The sequence below is a fragment of the Pleurodeles waltl genome, chromosome 5 (genome assembly GCF_031143425.1).
Source record: "Pleurodeles waltl isolate 20211129_DDA chromosome 5, aPleWal1.hap1.20221129, whole genome shotgun sequence".
Taxonomy (NCBI): domain Eukaryota; kingdom Metazoa; phylum Chordata; class Amphibia; order Caudata; family Salamandridae; genus Pleurodeles; species Pleurodeles waltl.
In genome coordinates this window covers 816,455,308-816,474,132 of record NC_090444.1, presented here as the reverse complement: position 1 = coordinate 816,474,132, position 18,825 = coordinate 816,455,308, and the positions used below count along the sequence as shown (strand labels likewise).

Below are 18,825 nucleotides of genomic sequence, written 5' to 3'. Positions count from 1 at the left end.
AGTGTAACTATTCTTTTTAAGGAATAGTTTTCAAACATGAATTTTGAAAAGTACACACTTCCACCCATCCTGACAATGCCAATAGTGAACTAAGAGGCAAGTCAGTTATCTGCACCCTTTGGATGGCTTGGGTTGAACAACATTTTAGTAAAATCGAATGTTGGAGAAGTTTAATAGAGCGCATATCCTGAAGGTATGCATTTCAAGATCATATAATATGTAATAATAAAAAACAAGCACTGACAAAGCCAATAGGTTTTTCCTTTGCAAAATCTATTGGCTTTGTCAAGGTTTTTGTGCAAGTTGCAAATGACTATAGTAAAGATGTGAAGAAACGGAAAAAGCTGCTGACTTGGGGAACCAGGTTTGAGTCTCGGCGTTGGTTTAGCATCCTGTGATGCTGGCCATATCATATAATCTCCACAGTGCCATAAAAAAGTGTCTTTGTGCAATATATCTGAAATACATTATAGAACTTTTAAGTGATTTTTATAGAAACTGCCTGAACTACACTATTCAAATCATGACCCTAGTGCCTGCAAGGACAAAACGAGGAAATCGTTATATCCAGTAATATATGTTCCGAAAAAGGCACAGTTGGAGATGGAATACATAATTATTGTGAAGCTCAACAAATAAAAGCTTTCATAAAAAGTTCCTTTCAAACTTACAAGCTTTTGCCGAACGTCATAAATAATGCATGAAAATGAAGCATTGTTAAATTGTGTTACAATGTGGCTGGACCTTTCCTGTGAAAATATCTTATCTCGTGCTTGACAGTGAATGGGCCATAAACAGTGTAAATGGCCCAAGATCACCATATGTTAGGCTGAAGCTGAGACTGAAATGTGGTTTAATACTTTGTTCCTAAAAATGCAGTTTCACAAATTAAGTGGACTCACCAAAGAAAAGTAATTTTTCAAAATAAAAAGTGTTAAAATATCAAAGTCTCTGCAAAAATTCAAAAAATGCCTTTCATTCACATGTAGAACTGTTTCATCTTAGCAGTAACTGGTACATTGGTACATCACACTAAATCAGTGCGGTCCGCAAGCACCCTTCTGAACTTTGCATGTAGCCTCCCGTTGAAAATGGGCAACCATTTATTTACAAGCTAATTGATGTGAAAGAAAGCAAGCAATAAGAGTGTCCTGCACACTTAACTTTTGGGCCACCTTTACTTGTAAAGTCATTTTGCAAAAAACGATTAAATATGAAAAAGTCTCTGCAAAAAGTCCATAAATGGGTTTTGTTCATGTGCAGAACTAAAATCAATGCATGTTTTTTTTTTTGTAAGTAATAGTTTTCAAACATGATTTTGGAAACGTTCAGGCTTCCACCCACCCTGTCAATGGCAATTAGTGTACTTCATGCCCCATAAATGAAAGGCAAATGTTTTGTGCAGCTGAGGAATATCTTTTGAGATAGCTATGTCTAAAATAAAGTAAAAAAAAAAAAAAAAAAGAAGTGTCGCAAGCAGGCTCCATGGAGAAAGCACGTTGCATTCCTCTTTACTGTAAGTGCTCTCACTCTGAAGTCAACCGAAAGCAAAATAAACACCACGGTCCCTCAAAGTCACAGCTTGACATGGGACCTCAGTGTTTGAATGCTCAGCAAATGTGATGAGATAAGAACAGGATTTACTGGCCTGTTTATTACAGAAAACGAGTTTGTGGAAGAATACTGTAAACACGACTTTGGCATGGGGAGGTACGAACATGAGCTAGGGAGCCTAACGCAAATAAAGTCAGCAATTGGAAAGCCAGAAAATGTGAGTTGAAAACCACAATGGCAGGCAATGGGCACAATACATTCCCAGGTCAACTTTCGGAAACTCCCCAAGATGTCTTTTGTATACCACACAGCTGTTCTGTCTGGTAGGCTGTGACCTAAAGTACAGGAAGACTGATGTACGCACAACAATGTAGGCACACAACAATTTAGCAGAACTAAAAGGTTTTGTTTCAGTTTCATTGAGTTAATGCAGACAAATCAAACAACAGATTCTACACACAACAAAACTCACAACGCAGTTCACAATCAGCAGGCTTTACACATTTGAGTAATGTATAACAGCTGGAGGCCATCAGGTGAAGATGAGTACCAAAGTAACAATTAAAACAGCCAGGCAAGTTTCACACAACAGACGTAGTGAGAAAACAGTGTATGTAAGTTGATTTGTGGAGAGATTTTATATGGGGGTGGGACAGCAAGACTTGTTGTTACATCCAATGAGCAGGGACTGCAAGACTCTCTCCATGGCCCATTGTGGAATAGCAGAAGGTTTGATTATGGCGAGGAGATGTTAAATAGGATTTCAGCAGTGACCAAATGTCTCTTGGTGTAGATGTGGATGGTAGGAGCTCGGCATAGAGTCCGAGTTGAGCATTACAGAGTGTAAGAGATTCCAGTCAAAACTTAAATTTAAGAGTTCTGCCTCTATCCCAGTGACACACTATCAATCTTGTGTGCAGCACAAGTGATAAAGTATTGATTTTATTATGATTAGTTGGAATCACCTCAAACCAGCCTTGCAATCATGTGAGAAAGCGCAGTAATGACTTCACCCCAGAAGGCCTGTAAAGGGTCACATATCCAGGCCGGGTGAAAAAACACACCAACTGGGGCAACACGTGGTACACATGTAGTACGGTTACAGTAGAACTAAAAGCTAATAATTCCCTGTTCATGCTACTTAGGTTAAAAAACACAGCCACAATTGGAGCTGCACATCTGTGCATTAGCATCACACTGCTTTTGGGAAAGAAAGCAATCCCAAAATGACATGGCTCAACGGAACATCATTGCAAGGCGACAAATGGACAGTGGAATAGATGGTTTTATGATTTCCAAACACAGCAATAGACAAGTGTTGTTCATGTGTTTCATGACCACCTTCGATTTGATAACCAGAAGCAATGCTTTGACGAAAATAAAGATAACCTTCAATACAAGGTAATTTACTGTTATTTGGCATTTGTGAAGCAAATAATCTCCCAGGTTATGGCATTGCAGAACTTGTGTGACATAGAGACCTTGATTTTTTTAAAGAGGATTGGTGCCTGAAACGTCATGCTCCGAGCATGTGTGGGGATTACCTTCAACAACTTAGATGCATAGGCTCATCACTTGAAAAACAGAAGAAGCAGCAGCAGGGCTTGGGTCATTTTGATTGAAAGGCCAACGCTGGTCTAAATTATTTTAAGTAGAATTAAACTGGCCTCATTCTAAGCAGGAGATATGTGACAATTATTATGCAGAAGGCCTTGAGACAAAATGGACACTTAAACCAGTGTGCCTGTAAGTCTCCGGCTACCCCAATGTTTAATGGCGCCATGGCCAGCCAATCGTACACAGTGGGGTAAAGATGTGGCTTTGCAGGAAATAAAAGCTATCAGTTATGTCAGAATCGTCAGGAATACCTAGGTGCTCTTTAACAATTTTCAGATGCTGAGGCGGGCAAGCAAAATCAGAACATTAACGTACATGTATACTTTAAAGGACTTGTGGGGTGTTAGGCTGCACACAGCTTTGTTGAAGGCTTTGAAAACCGGTTTTCGAACAGGTCATCAGATACCAGGTGATCCTCACAACTGGGATAAAGAAAAAAGCCAAGAAAAGAGTACACAGGTATGTTTTTGCATAATTGTGTGTTTATCAACCTGAGTCCAGGGATTGAAAGAATTTTATTTTATTGTTTGTGCATTAGATTGACATTTACATGTGGCCACGCTATTTTTTATTTTACTGTGTATTAGTCAAGTTGAGATTTTCAATAGCTAATGTAGACTTGCATTTAAATGGCTCTCATAATACTGCCATCTTGCTTTAAGATATGTGAATGTTTAATTGTAGGCGAAGCTAAGGTCTCAATTGATAAGCACAATGTTCTTTGCTTTCTTTCCCATGTGAAATATTTTCTTGACCGTGATAATCATGAAATGTATTAAATATATGGCCCACTATATCTTGTCTGCTGCAAATAAATGTAAGTTTGAAGGATGCAGAGAATGGCTGGATTGTGGAGGATCCAGAGAAGATCCTGAGCATAGACGGTATCTTTCTACTTCAACCTGATTGGATATTTCCTTAAGAACTGTGTGGAGGTGTAGCAAATGTTAAAATTATGTGATTTAAGCGACTACAATTTAGAAGCGACAGTAGACATGTTTCCAGAGTTTGAATAGAACAGACCAGAGGAGGAGATTTAAAGCACTCTTTTTTAAAAGTCTTGGTACTTTGAGGGGATTATACGATAGCTTGTCCTCTTACTTATATGACTTTTATCGAACTGAACTTCCAAGCAACAAATGCATTCATGTACTGACTGATTGACACTACTTGATGATTATGTTTTCGTAAACATTTTAACATTTAATAAAATCTTTAATGTTTCAAAATGTAAATGTTCTTTGTCTTTCTTGTGGAGCCTAATGTGACTTGCGTTATTTATTTAAATGTATTGTTTTGCGGCTGAACAGCCTCTGTTTCAAATGCTGATTCATCAGATAAGCCCAAAATTTGCAAAAGAAAAGCACTAACAGGACCCACAAGTGTCCACTGTTTTTTGTCACACACAGAGACCCCCCCCCCAGCCTGTTATAGGATGCTGAAAAGTGATGACCATGCATCTGGCTAAGGCATACAGTTTGCTGGTCCATCCTAAGAAAAAGCGTCGCATAGAAAAGTAGAAGGTGGCAATATTTTTTTCAAGAGTATGATTTCACTAATTTAAGTGTAGCGGCAAAATATTTACGTTTTTGAAGTCTTGTAAGATGTATTAAGGTAAATCTTAGGAAGAGAAGAGATCTTCCTAAACTCACAGCAATATTTCTCCTCATATTTACGCCATATATTCGTGAATCAAAGCAAACACTTAGAGAATCTTTGCGGGTTCCTTCACTATCACTATCAATCATTAAACCACCTTACAAACTTATGTCTGGAGCATTAGTCAAAGAAAACTAATTAAAAATAACACACAAACGGAATATCATGCAGATTAATTCTGGAGACTATCATGCGCTGAAAGTCAACTGGACTAAATTATCAAAAAGGTTTGGTTACATGCAGCACATGAATGCAAATTGGTGAACATTTTCTGTACAAACCTGCAATGAACTACGATGGGCCCCGCACTGGGCGGATTTGAAAGCTTCACTCGCCTTATGAAGGACAGGAGACCTGTTGCATGGTAAGGGACGCCATGATCTGGCCAGCCAGTGAAATGGAACTGCTTCACCTCACGGATTTCATTGTACCCTCTCTGCCAAAGACAAAACAGCAGGCTTAGAAGGCTTTGGGGATTGACAAGCAGGTCAAACTCATTGAAACTAAATGAAATGGAAAGGCAGTAGTGAAGTCCTCGAGGAGACTAACTGTCGCCTTGCTACTTTGTAGCCACTATCCCTATTTACTTGAAAAATAAATGTGCCCTACTTGGAAAAAGATACAGCAAACGTTCTGTTCGTTCAATCAAAGTCTCCTCAGAGACAATATAATTTCTCTTCAAATTGACCCCGCTTCACCAATTGCCATCATTGCGTGCTGGCAATGCACGCATGTGTAGTGATTGCGCTGAAAAGAGACTACTTTTGTTTGAAAGGCAGTAGGATGGCAGCCTGGGGAAAAGATAAGAAAAAATACAGATCTCAGACTGCGATGAATCATTATGAAACTAAACGCATTCATCACAGAATGACGCCCTACTTTTGGTCTGTGATTATCAGTCCTGTGAAACCACATTACAGCCTGGGAAAAAAAACCTCTAGCTATAGTTATGAGATCACCATATGCACCACAAGACCTTTTTTGGTTAGCACACAATAATGACAAGCATCAGGCAGTAAAGAGTATGACTAACTCACACCTGCATATTGGTCAAATTAGAATCTTTTGTAAACGACTGACACACTTACCCTTTCAAAAGTGAACGTCCTGATGACATACTCTGCAAGGGGTTCCATTTCCACACACGTAACTTTGAAGTCACCATAAACTTCAGTGTCATCTGGCCAATACTTGTAGCACTTGACCTGGGAAAGCAAAACTTCATTAATAATGCACTGCATACACCAATTTCCTCAAGGGCAGATGAAACCTTGACAGTGGACATACACAGGCATACTATGTGCAATAAAACCTAGAACATCTGCAGAGAATATCAATGTACTACTGAAATCAAAGTGAAAACTGAGATAACAATTTAAGAGATGGTGATTTGCTGTCTCACACTTGGCCAAAAAGTGGTATTAAAAAAAATCATAGATCCTCAATGCATTAATCCTAATGGAATCTATATGAATGAGTTCTACCACTTCACAGTCAACATGATATTCTTGTTTATGAGTGGACTTCTCACCTTGGTAAGGAATATACTAAGCCTGTGGAAAATGTTGTTACGCAATTTGCTCAATTTCCCGCTACGCAAATTATGAGAAATGTCACAAATTATGCCAGCAGAAAACAAAACTCATGAGGCAGATTTGACCAGAAAATGTGTAGCCAGAGCATTTCCTCAGCTAGCCTGTCCCCCTGCCAGTGCAAGTGACTTTTGAAAGTGAGGTATGCCTCACATTCAAGTTTTATTCAAGATACTCCAAAAAGCATGTCACATTTATACATAATTCTGCAAAATTGTTCTGACATTTCACATCATTCCACAGTGGAAAAAATTAGACAACGCCACACACTTCTTAAAATACCTGACATTTTGAGTTTTGGTGAAACAAGCTACTTATTCCGATACACTTATGCTTTCGTGTATTGCATGACTGGACACTAAATGTATCAGCATTTTTTAAAACAAAGTTGAACGCTTAAATATTATCCATGGCAAAACAGGAGCATCGAACACATTAACATCACTTGATGCTTCAGTTTCATTGTTTTCTCTCTCCTGCAACAAGATAGATGGCTGGCAACAGAAATGGGAAAAACTGGGAACCATTATCATGAAGTGTGAGACGTAAGCAGAAAACAGAGAAAAAGAGGAACAAAGTGCAAAAGGTGCGTTAGCAAAGCAAGATGCAATAAGACTGGTATTTGGGAGGTTAGGGGAGTAACCGCAGAAGTATGTCACAAATGGAAAAGCAGAAATGTACTATTTATAAAACCATTAATGTTTTGCATTGATGAAAACACAAATTCTGTGTTTATGTCAATCAGAGTTTTCTCCGGCCTGTTCTCTGGTTCAAACCAAAAAAGCACCGAATTGCAGTTCTAGGTACCTGCCTTAGTTCATACATAGATTGATGCTCCCTGCAGGCTCATGCTTCCTAAGGCTAGACAGGTCATTAGTCTTCATAGTACCAAGGTTGCAAGACCCGCAATTTCGCAATTGTACACTATGCAGTTATATGGTGGACAGAGCACAAATGCAGATGTCCTGTGGTTGGTTCATGGCCCTGCAGGTGAGCTCTCTATGCAGAGCCCACCGAGGGAAAGCAAAGCCAGATGATTTCAAAGCAGTCTGAGGCTGTTCCACAAAATCTATGAAATTACTTACTTACCTGTAACTCCAGTCCTCCAGCGTTTGTGCCTTTCATAGATTCACATGGTAGACTCATTCCCCATCTTCAAAGAGCGGTAATGGTCTTTGGCCCAATTAGAGTGTTTTCTTAATAGCATATCCACCTCATTTGAGGTGGAAGTGCTGGGGTCTCTACTCCGCTAGAGGCTACCATGATGCAGATTTCGTGATAAAAGTGTGAAGGATACACAGAATTGGTAGTGAGACTCTGTGAAAAAGAGGATTTTTGGTTGGGGTATATGGTAGTCCACCACAAGTAATAAGGTCACTAGCCTTGTTAGGTCCAGTAAAGGTTTTAGTAATTTAAACCTGATCTCTGACCCTGGTAGCTATGGCACATAGACAGGCTTAAAGAAAATGTGTAAAGCATTTAGAAAACGAACAATACCTCAGTCATAAAAATAGAGAATTTTGAAATGAACAAAAAGAGACCAAAAATTATAAAAATGCAATAAGGGGAACTAGAAATAAGATATACAAATTTTAAATGAAAATAGCCACAACAAGGGCAAACCACAGGCAACCGGTTGCACCAGACCGTACAAGGCTTAAGGTAGAATGAAATGGAGCAGCTTTATCCTTGTCTGCAGTTTTACCTATCTCTCTCTCTAAAATCAAAATAAAAAACCACAGAAGGGTAAGGCAGCAGGCCTTGCCGGACGGATACTTTTGGCACCTTCACCGGGTTAAGATTTCTACCTTTGGGCGGAGTCAATTTTTAGGAGCTATGATTCCTCCTGTGTGTCAAGGCTACAAGCGGTGCTCCATGAGGCTGGATACCGTCTCCATAAAGTACAGGTGAAACAGATTTGCTGCTGTAGAAAAGCTCCAGGAAGGAGCAACCTGAAAATTTTGACCTTGGCAGGTTTGCTCCAGTCGTCCATCAATTTTCCTCACAAAATCCTTGCAAACTGTCCCAGGTTTTAGGGATAGGCAGGAGGAGTTCACTCTGATAATTTTCACAGAGGCCCCAAGACCTTAGGAACACCACTCAGAGGTCCTGAAAAATCCCCCAGCAGGTTTCAGGGCAGGTCCAATTGTACCTGATTAGCTAGGCTCTCTCAGGAAAGTAGGCTTCTCAAGCTTTTGTATCCCTGAAGTTCAAGAGCTGTTAAGCCAACTTAACCTTGGAGTCCATTTCTTAGTTCTGGGTGCAAGAGGGAACAGGTCCAGTCCACAAGGGTCTCCTCACCATTCAGAAATACACGCTGTAATTGGGGGATAAGGAGGGAGGGGTCCCATGTGAATCTAAGAAAGATGCAAATGCTGGAGAAATGGAGGTACAGTAAGCAAATAAGTTCTTCAACAGTACTGAATCTTTCATATATTGATATGTTTGAATCAGAATGGCAAGCAGGACTAAAATGATAATAAAGCACAAAGTATTCTCACCTTTACAAAAGCTGTATGCGACTGCTCGACCCACTTAAGTGTTGGCTGCTGGATTCACTTCTAGGCAATAGTGGTTGGTAAAAGAATACTAGCTTTCCATTTAGCTATGGTGCAAATCACTAGGAGAGGTCCTCCTGCATAGAGTATCACTGTTGCAGGCATGCTTCTCATGGAATGAGGCCTAACGCTGCCTTTAAGAGTATGCTTTGACTTACTATGACACAATGTGATGCAGGCTGTCAGCCAACTTGCAATTTCTTGCTTAGGTAGCAGGGAAAGCCCTGCATGGGTCGCTTAATGAGACAAATATCTGGTCAGAACTATGAGCGGCACTGTGGCTGGATGGGAATTGCCTTGTTTGGTAACCCCGTCCATTGCCACAACAAAGGTGAAAGGCAGGCTGAGGGGGACAAAGGGCCACTGCGAGGCCCAAAGACCTGGCCATAGCACCTGAATCCTTGAAGCGCTCGAGCACCAAGTCTGCCTTCTCTCCGAGAGACTGGTGCCACCAAAGGGCATGTCCATCAGAGAAGCTTGGACATCCCCCGAAAAGCCAGATGTCCTTAGCCAGGCGTGGCGACTCGGACCATTTTCATAGAAACCGCTCTACCTAGTGAGTCAGTCCTGTCCAGTTTGCAATGGATCGTGAACTTAACTGCATCTCTCTCGTAGATGATAACATCCTGGGAGAGAACAGACTGGGCCTCTTCCAGGACCTGTGTCAGCAGTTGTGCAACGGTATACCATACCACAGTGTGTGGGAATAATGGCCCAAAAGGCATGTAGTGTTCACAGACCGCAATGCAAGGCAGGTGGAATAAAACTTCTTCCCAAATGAATCAATCCTTTTGGACTCCTTATCGGGGAGCGGTAGGGAACGTGCCTTGGTAGGTGGAGGCTTGGACCACGAAGCTCTAATGGGTGGGGTGTTGCATCAGAAACCCTCGGTCCCCAGGGGCAGGCAATGTCAAAAGGAAATCATCCTGTTCACAGGAGCCCCTATGCTGGGTTTGGACCAGATACCCAGAAGGGCATCAGTGAGGACATTATTGAATGGGAGCAGGGATTCTGAGGTCGAAGCTCCTGGTCATAGCACCTGTCTAGAGATTAGTCTTGATGGCCACCGACGGTAGTTAAAGGTCCAGGACCTCAGCTGCACTCCCCACCACCGCTGCATAAAAAATTCCTTCCTCTGTAGCCACAGTAGGGGGCGAAAGCATGCCAGTATCTGGAGGTGTGTCCATTCCGCTGGCTTCACCCTAGTCCACACGCCAGTCCATTTAATCTTTGCATGGCTGTTATTTTAAAGGGTCCAACAACCCCCTCCCATTCTTCCCCGAGGCCTAGGCCAGTGAAATAGCTCTCAGGATCCGATCAAGGAGGCAAAGCTCCTACTGGCGCCAGGATCTGCAATGGCGATGCCCATTCGGCTCTGTGTCAGAGTCGTGGATGGCAATGGGGATAGTTGCGCCAGTGGCTCCGGGAGCATCGGCATCAGGACTGGTGCCTGGGAAGGTCGAGGTGGTACGACCAGCGCTGGACCAATCCAGGACTGGACCTCTGGGAGCCCATCAGCGCTGAGGCCACAGCAGAACCTGATGAGGCCCCTTCAGACCCCGCAGGGCCTGAAGATGCTCCAGGGATGTCGGACTGACAAAAAATGAGGCGCATGGCCTCACAAAACTCTCTGATTTGGGCAAGGGGTCTCTCCGGCGCCCACAATTACAGGGAGGCGCAGTCTCTGCCCAGGCCAAGTTCCAAAGAACGAGGCCCAAAATTATGATGCTCCGTCATCGCGTTAGATGACGGATGAGAAGTTGAAGAGCATTTCAACTTCTTACTTTTCTTCTTATGCCTTGACTTACCAAATGTTTCTGAGGAATTGGAGAGTGGGATGACAAAGACTTTGGACTCAGTGACCGGTCCCAGGACCTTCAGCTTGACAGAGACCTTGACCTGCACCGTGTCACATACCAGGCCCCCCATTAGCTTTAGGGACCTCTCTCTAAAAGCCTTTGGATGCATAGTATGGCACTCGGAGCACGACTTCGGTTCATGGTCATGCTCCAGACACCACAAGCACACAAGGATGTGTATCTGTCATGGACACAACCTGATGACACGAACTGCTGGGCTCATAACCTCTCTACCTAGAAGACATCCCTTGACCCACTAGGTGCAATTCTCAAAAAATTACAAGACAAAAGTCAAACAAAGACTAGTAAAAAAAAGACTGAGGGGTAGTTCTTTGGATCAGCACTGGCTGGCACAGAAAGAAAGAAAATGACATAGGCATGCTTGGATAGTGTCCATTTAGGAACCACAACATCATTTCCAGTGCGGACGACGCAGATGACGGACGCAGAGCCGAGCAATGCCACCTACGAGCACTCAGGGTTAGTGTTCACAAAAAATCTTCAGAATCCGGTCTGACACCTGGGGAGAATTGAAAGGTATCCGTCAGCAATACTGGGAGGGGCGCCAGGGGCAACACTGGTGTCGGTGTCATGTCTGTTGATATGGTGTTATGCCATTAATTGTGTTTGACCACTGACTTTGTGTTTCTCCACTGCGCATATTAGTTGTTCAATGTTCACCAGTAGCACATTACACGCTGTATTCAGTTTAGCTGCCTATTGGATTTAACGTGGCATTGGACATTACATTTGGTATTTAGGTTAGCTGCCTATTGGCTTTAACGTGGCATTAGACATTACATTCTGTATTCAGTTTAGCTGCCTGTTGGCTTTAACGTGGCATTAGACATTACATTTGGTATTTAGGTTAGCTGCCTATTAGCTTTATCGTAGAGTTAGACACTGCAGATGAGCTGTGTTTTTCCACATGGTAGACCAAGCTGTGTTTTTCGTATTGTGTTCACACCGAACCCTAGCGTGATAAGAGAGCGTATATTTTGTTTTTTTCTCTCTACTCAGCCCTGGGAACAAGCGAGGTTTGGAGACTTGGCCACTCTCCAACTCTTGTTCTGTTCCCACTCCAGCATGTTTTGACTAAGGGGCCTGTTAGCAGGCTTTTTCATTATAAGACGGTGTCCCTGGGCAGCAGGAAGGGGGAATTTTCCAGGACTTCGGTCCGGAGCGGATGTCAGCTGCCTGACCTCCCGTTTGGGTGGAAAATCTCTTTCTCGCAGTTGAACAGGAGTCATCAACTTGCAGGCATGAGAAAGATGATGAGCAGTGATAGGCCCCACGGTTATGAATTTTGACTTTTATTCTATGCTTTTAAGTTATGCTAAAATATAATCACATGTATTTGCTGTGTACATTGCAATTGAGAAGTACTTTGATACATTTTGCTTTCATTGCTGTGACTACTTTTAAACGTGTGCTTCCAACCTACTAATCTCGTCTCTCAGGAACCTCGTGGTGAAGTAATAATAATAAATGTCTTCTTTAAACTAAGAAGTGCATTCCAGAGAAGTTTTGTCAGCTCGGTCATTAGATAAGGAAAGCGAAACACATGGTCGAGATGGTGGTCCTGCCAGAGGTTCTTGCAGAGAGTAAGGATGTTGTGATTTTGGAATAAGTCTTTCAAATCTTTTTATTTGCTGCAGTGTATATGAAGAGAACTGGCACCTGTACTGCGGGATATCCATTGTACTGATGCCTGGATTCATACAACAGCCATTGTTTGCTGTATGAACATCCAATAAATAATTATTGGATTAGAATACTCATAGCTGTGCTGACGTCTGTGTCTCATCTACGTGGAGCCCTTTCTTGTATTTTGCAAAGCATCGCACATCTAATTTTGTAGTACTAAATAACATACGAGGCTGCATCTTGGTCCCTGACTTCAGCTTTTAACTCAGAGTACAAGATATGCCCTGTAATTCAGCAGACATCTGAAATGCTGAGAACAAATAGGCTGGCGGGTCCTCTATGGATGGTAAAAGAGCTAACTTCATTGTCAACTATGCTGTCAACATTATTATTACTGCAGATGTTGTGGTAGTTGAAGTGGTTGTCATTGACAAGGTTTTGCAGTCAAATAGCGTCTAGGAGTCTTTCTCAATGGGATCAACGACAAGGAAGTTGTCTTCTAAGCCAGTGACAGGACATTACTTGAGAACTTTGCTGGTAAGGCAGTCATCAATAGTACAGACAACGGAATCCTCATCCACTATGGTTAACTTAGGACTAGCGCAACACAAAAGGATGATGGGCAGAGTGCTGAAACTTTTCAAACACTCATCCCCACTAACACATCTGTGTTTAATCCATCCTTCTTTTGCTCACCATGCCACCCATTTTGGACCCAGCCATATGAAAATCAGTCTTGACCCTGTTCCTCAGGGAGGATCTGGACTGTTCCCATGGGGAACAGGGTCAAGACTGATTTGTATATGGCTGGGTCCAAATTGTGGTGGCATTGTGAGTAAAAGAAGGATGGATTAAACACAGATGTGTTACTGGGGGTGAGTTTTGAAAGGTTTCAGCACTCCATCATCCTTTAGTGCTACTTAGGACTACTATCAGGATGTTAGTGGAGCTACATTTTCACACCCTTTTTGGGAAGGCATTTTCTGCGGAAAGCTTTATCTTGCCTTTCGTGGAGGCAGATGCACGCAGTTCAGTGGATAACTTTAGTTGACGGAGCTTCACATTCTTCTGTTTTTGGACTGCCTTGGTGGAAGTGCTTAGGGGAGCCTTTTCACAGAAGCATCCTAGAGGAGGGTTTATCCCCTCTAGGAGGGATGTTTTTCCTTTTGAGAATAAACAAGGCCTGTCTATTTTCTATGTCTTTAAGCTTCTGAGGGAAGACACTTGTCGATGTCCCACTGTGATGTCTTGTGAGATGGAAGAAAACAATAAATGAACAGATTGTGCAAGGCATCAATATAAATCTTGTTTTGTCCACAATCTAAGCAACAATCGAAGAGAGATCTTTCTCTGCCTAAGAGGAACTCTATAAACAATTCACTGTGGAAGTTGAATATAAGGTTGGGAGAAGACCGGGGAAGGTAAAGTAGAAGGCAAATTCAATAGTAGTAAGGTTTCAGATAGAAATGAACAAAGGTCTGTTGGTAGCTCCCTCAAACATTATGGTAGAATTCTGATCTATGGTGACCTTCATGTGAGCTGAGAGCAGTAGCTCAGTACTTCCACCTCACTGTTACTGAGTATTCCCAACCTGACAACGAGGAATAATTCAAACAGATCAATCTATAAATGATCCAGTGCTGTAGAAACATATAACTATTCCCCAGTTTTGGGGCCCTGCTGGCCTTGTAGACTACTGCTCACCTGGAGAATGTGTCTATCAAGATTTGCTCTGACTGTGAAGCCTTGAATCAGCAATCATTTCACCTCTGTACAGTTGCTTATTTCTTGCCAAAATTATGTTCAGCACTCCAAACGAGGACCAAATCCCCATTTATAATACCTTATCAACTGACTGAATAATGTCTGCAGGATAAAAGAGACAATTTTGGCAGGTATATAAAATGTGTGCCAGCAAGCTGGGGGTACACCTATGGGGGACCTCACTGAGGGAAGTTTGTCGGGATCAAAGTAGAATAATATATGGGGATCAAAAGGTCAGATGCAACCTTGCACAGATAATAACAATGAGACTGACACTGGAAGTATCTGCTGGCACACCACCACTGACTCCATGTATGCAGGTCACCTTCTATTGCTGCTAGCACAAGCAGAAACAAGTTGCACCATTTGTTAATGGGGCACATACCCCAGATACGAAACAGACGCCTCTGAAACTGGTGACCTTGGGAGCAAGCAGGAGCTGTGGAAACCTTTACTAATACAAACCAATATCACCAACTCTGTTAGCTGTACAATATGATCAGAGCTGGTCCAATAGAAAATGCATGCATAACAACCAAGAAAAATCATTTCTCACTGCAGTCTTGATATAAAAACTTCACACTTGTATACATCCTCACACAAATTGATTTCAAACCTGCATAGCACTTTTGCAACAATGTACTTGGGTAAAGCATCAAGGCATTAATTTGATACAGTCTTCTTGTCAGTGGGGAGACCAAGCCTTTCAAACTTTTGCAGGACTCTGAAAACTCCCACCACCTGTGATATGAGCAGAGATCCTGACTGTCTAATCCACAACTGAACTGAATTTGGAACTAGTACACTGTGGTGGCTTTCTGGATCCACATTATACCAATACTTATGATACAGCTTTTTATATTATGCATAAAGTCTGTGGAAACAGTAACAACAATTTTTCCTTGAACATTAGAAACAAAAGTAGTCTTTCGGAAGCATTTCACATATGCAGGTAAGAAGAAGCACCATATCGGATGGAGAGAGAGGAAAACCATCTCCTGGCCAGCAGGTCCCAGGATTAAGTTTTGCAGAGGGAAGACATATGTTAAGTCCTGAAATCAGGGGAAGAGGATGGCAGGCCATTAGACAGATAAGACAGCTGGCATTAGGAAATGTGATGGCACAAAGAATTATGCTGAATGGTTACACTGGTTTTAAAGTCTCCAGACTCGGCAAATAGTGGAATTATCTTTCTAAACCCTCTTCAAAGAAATTCTATGTCAGGACCGGAGGTGAGAATCATCATTTCTTTCTTTGTTTTTATTTCACAGCAGCCTTGTTCAGCATTTAACAATAAACTTCCTTTCTCATCTACCTTATGAAAAAGGAAGAAACCACAGTAGACAATAGGAACACAGATAGTCCAATAATAGTCCTTCCTTGATTATCTTCAGCCATAAGTGCTTTCAGCTTCTGAGTTTCTACATTCCAATAATAAGTGTGATATTCTCCATCTGACTAGCTGTTTATTTTCCCCTAGAACAGCATGTGCCATGGGACCGCATTTCAGCACTCCCCAGGCAGCGTCAGTACTTTGCCTCAGTGGGCCACGTTCACACAGTTGTGGCCTCCACCCACTACAGGGCACTGAACTTATTTTTAACATGCATCACAGAGGTGCATTTCAGGCTCCGATGACAGCATGCAAAGTGCATTTTAATACAGAGAACAGCATGATCACAGAGAGAGCCTGGTCTCCCACGGCACATGGATCAGGACGCACGTGGAGCAGGACGCCCCTGTCTGGGGTCGGTATATGCTGGTAGTCACCACACTTAGATTGCAGCGTAGACGCCCACAGGTGGGTGAGTATTTGTGCCACTAGGTGCCACTTGAAAGTAAGGATGGGTTAGGCGACCCGGTATGGGGTCTGTATTTGAGTAAAGGTTTTGGAGCCTGCATACATAGCACAGGGTGAGGTCCAGGGGTAAAGCTTAGAAAAGAAGAGCGTCCTGTCCCAGGGCATAGGCCCATATCTGAGCCCCAGCCTCTCCTAACTTCTGTACCCAAGTTTCATACTGCAACTTCCAGCCGCTCTACATAAACATACCCTGACCTTCCTGCAACAATGCAGCAAACAGTGAAAGACTATATGGAGAAGGACAGTCCCTCTCCCCTTTCACCCATTTTGGTAATGAGTTTTGCGAAGCAGTAGATATCTCAATCCATCGCCTTGGCTATCGTTCCCCTGGAACGCAAACTACTGCAGTTAGCATATTGCTCCCTTAAGCTTTTGATCGTGATGGGCCTTTTGACAGGTCCCGACACACCTCTCAATAGGCGGGGATCCCCTTTAAAGCTCCTTCTAAAATGAGAAGCAAATATGTGCAGGGCATAGATATAGACGCATTCAACTGTTTAAAACTGAAGTTTTTGTCTTAATCTGTTTTTTCACAGATAACCCTAATGCTCCGTTTCCTGCCCCATTGGAAGATGCTGAACTCAGCTGAGCATAGCAGACACTCCCGACCCCTTGGATGTGGATGACTACCATGGTGATTCAGACGGGGTCCCAGGCCCATCTAGGCCATGGCTCCCATTCGCCAGTGCAGGAAAGTCTCCTGCTCTCCCCTTGGCACAAGATTTGGACATGTCAGACATGCTAGCCCTGGATGGCATAATGCATCCCTGTTCTACGGAATGGTCCCCAGCGGAGAAAGCGGCAACTTATGTTGCAGGCATTCTGAGGAAGCCCTTCCTTGGAGAGGGAAGCTGGGGCTCACCTTATGATGGATGGTCCACCCCCTCAATGGAGGACAAGGCAGCTATAATCCCAGAGGTCAACACCAGAATGGCCAACTTCCAGAAAGGAACTTTTAAGTTGTCCATGTTGGTGTGCCTCATACTCTGCAGGAGGGTATATCATATCAGAGCACTTAATGTTACAGGTAGAGTGTTCACCCTGGAAGGGGTTACATCTCATGTATCTAGACAAACTGAATGCAGTTCAAGTTTAATTGCTTATCCAGCATTCGATGATCACCCCAAATTGTGAGTGTTGAGATGCATTAAACCCTATAAAGATATGACTGCTGAGTTTCTGCCTCTCCCCCCAAGTGAACAACTCCTCATTTCCATCGGTGAGCAATTTCATGCAGTCTCATGCCCTACTATAATAAGATGGGTTGGAGATCACCTGGAACCTGCAGATTGGTCCTCAAATCAAACCTTCAAAACCTTCTACTTCAAACCAGTGGTAGACACGACAACTTGATTGGTAAATAAGCTTTAAATGAGCATCATTCTCGCCTCCGATCCAACATAGAATGAAAAATGTCTTAGCTTTCGTAACAGAAAGTTTGAATTCTATTGAGGACTCAGAGGCGAGGACTATCCCTCCCAATAATAAACTGATCAAGGCTCATCTGAATCTGGGGTGTAAGAAGTATAACTGAACACATATGCATTGGAAATAAGTAGACAATATTTTGGATTGGTTTGATTAATTATTATAATAATGTAAATGTTATATGGTATCCTTGAGATTACATGGTAATTGCTGCAAAGGTTGAAGTTGTACAAGTGTTGTGTAACAGGTATACTACCTTAAGAGGTTGTGTTCTCACCTATGTTGTGCTGTATCTTTATAGGGAATGAAGTGTCCAAACAGTAATAACATGATGTACGGATATGTCTTTTTATGTGTGTAGAAAGAGGGGGCCTGATAATCAAGGAAGGAAACTTATTGGAATATCTGTGTTCCTATTGGCAAACATGTTTTCTTCAATCTCCCTACGGTTGATGGGAAAGGTAGTTTCTTGTTAAATGTTGAACAAGGCTGCTGTGAAATAAAAGTGAATAAAGAAAGCATAACACTGGGCTTCAAGTCCTTAATAGAACTATAACTTTGTTACAATATCTATGAAATGTTTCATATTCCTTGTTTTCAGTAACATGGGGCGAAACAAGTGAACAATATTGTGAGGGCTAAGTTGTACCTAAAAATGGGCTTAATTTCCACTATTTCCCCACATAATTCAAAAATGTTAATGCTTAGTCCACATCTATATTTTGCTATTTTTGAGTCTTGTTTTAGAATTATATTTTTCCTGCGTGCATGCAGTTACCAGACCATCTGTTTTATTTGAAAATGGCAAACTTCCGGGTTAGTGGGTGCGGGGGACATTTTGGCCAAGGAAAGGGGAGAAAGACTGTATACATTTTATTCTTCACTTATGATAAATTCTAATATGTCTTCTGATGTTTTAAGTGGTGTGTACCCAAACGCAATGTTGCCAAAATATAATATCTAACGAATTCAGATTAAAATAAATGCATACACTCAGCAGCTAATGCTCATGCACAAAAATGTTCTAAATTTTGCATCTATATTAAGCTACATTCATAAAGGACATTTCAAAAGGGCAGCCAATCCTACTTACTCGCCCAACTTCAACCAAGTTTGTAACCATCACAATACAGGCAGACTGTTCCTGCCAAATCATCCTCCAGAAATCATAAACCGTTTCGTGTACTGGGCCTGCAAATAAAACATATTAGAACAAATTAGTACCCATAATTCAACAGGAATGATAGGTTTTAAACTTTATCTGTAGAACGTCAACTACATTGTGA

The 18,825-nt window shown here is 42.1% G+C and overlaps 1 protein-coding gene across 8 annotated transcripts in view; it reads right to left on the bottom strand.

The window, feature by feature from the left end:
* The window catches only part of PTPRK (protein tyrosine phosphatase receptor type K), a 1,183,996-nt gene that overhangs the window by 60,694 nt on the left and 1,104,477 nt on the right, over window positions 1–18,825 (bottom strand). For all 8 annotated transcript variants that reach the window (XM_069234833.1, XM_069234830.1, XM_069234832.1 and 5 more), the window contains 3 exons: window positions 18,633–18,730; window positions 5,919–6,035; window positions 5,112–5,266 (listed from right to left, as the gene is read on the bottom strand). In XM_069234833.1, the coding sequence (XP_069090934.1) occupies window positions 5,112–5,266; window positions 5,919–6,035; window positions 18,633–18,730 (370 nt within the window). The remainder of the gene's footprint in view (window positions 1–5,111; window positions 5,267–5,918; window positions 6,036–18,632; window positions 18,731–18,825) is intronic.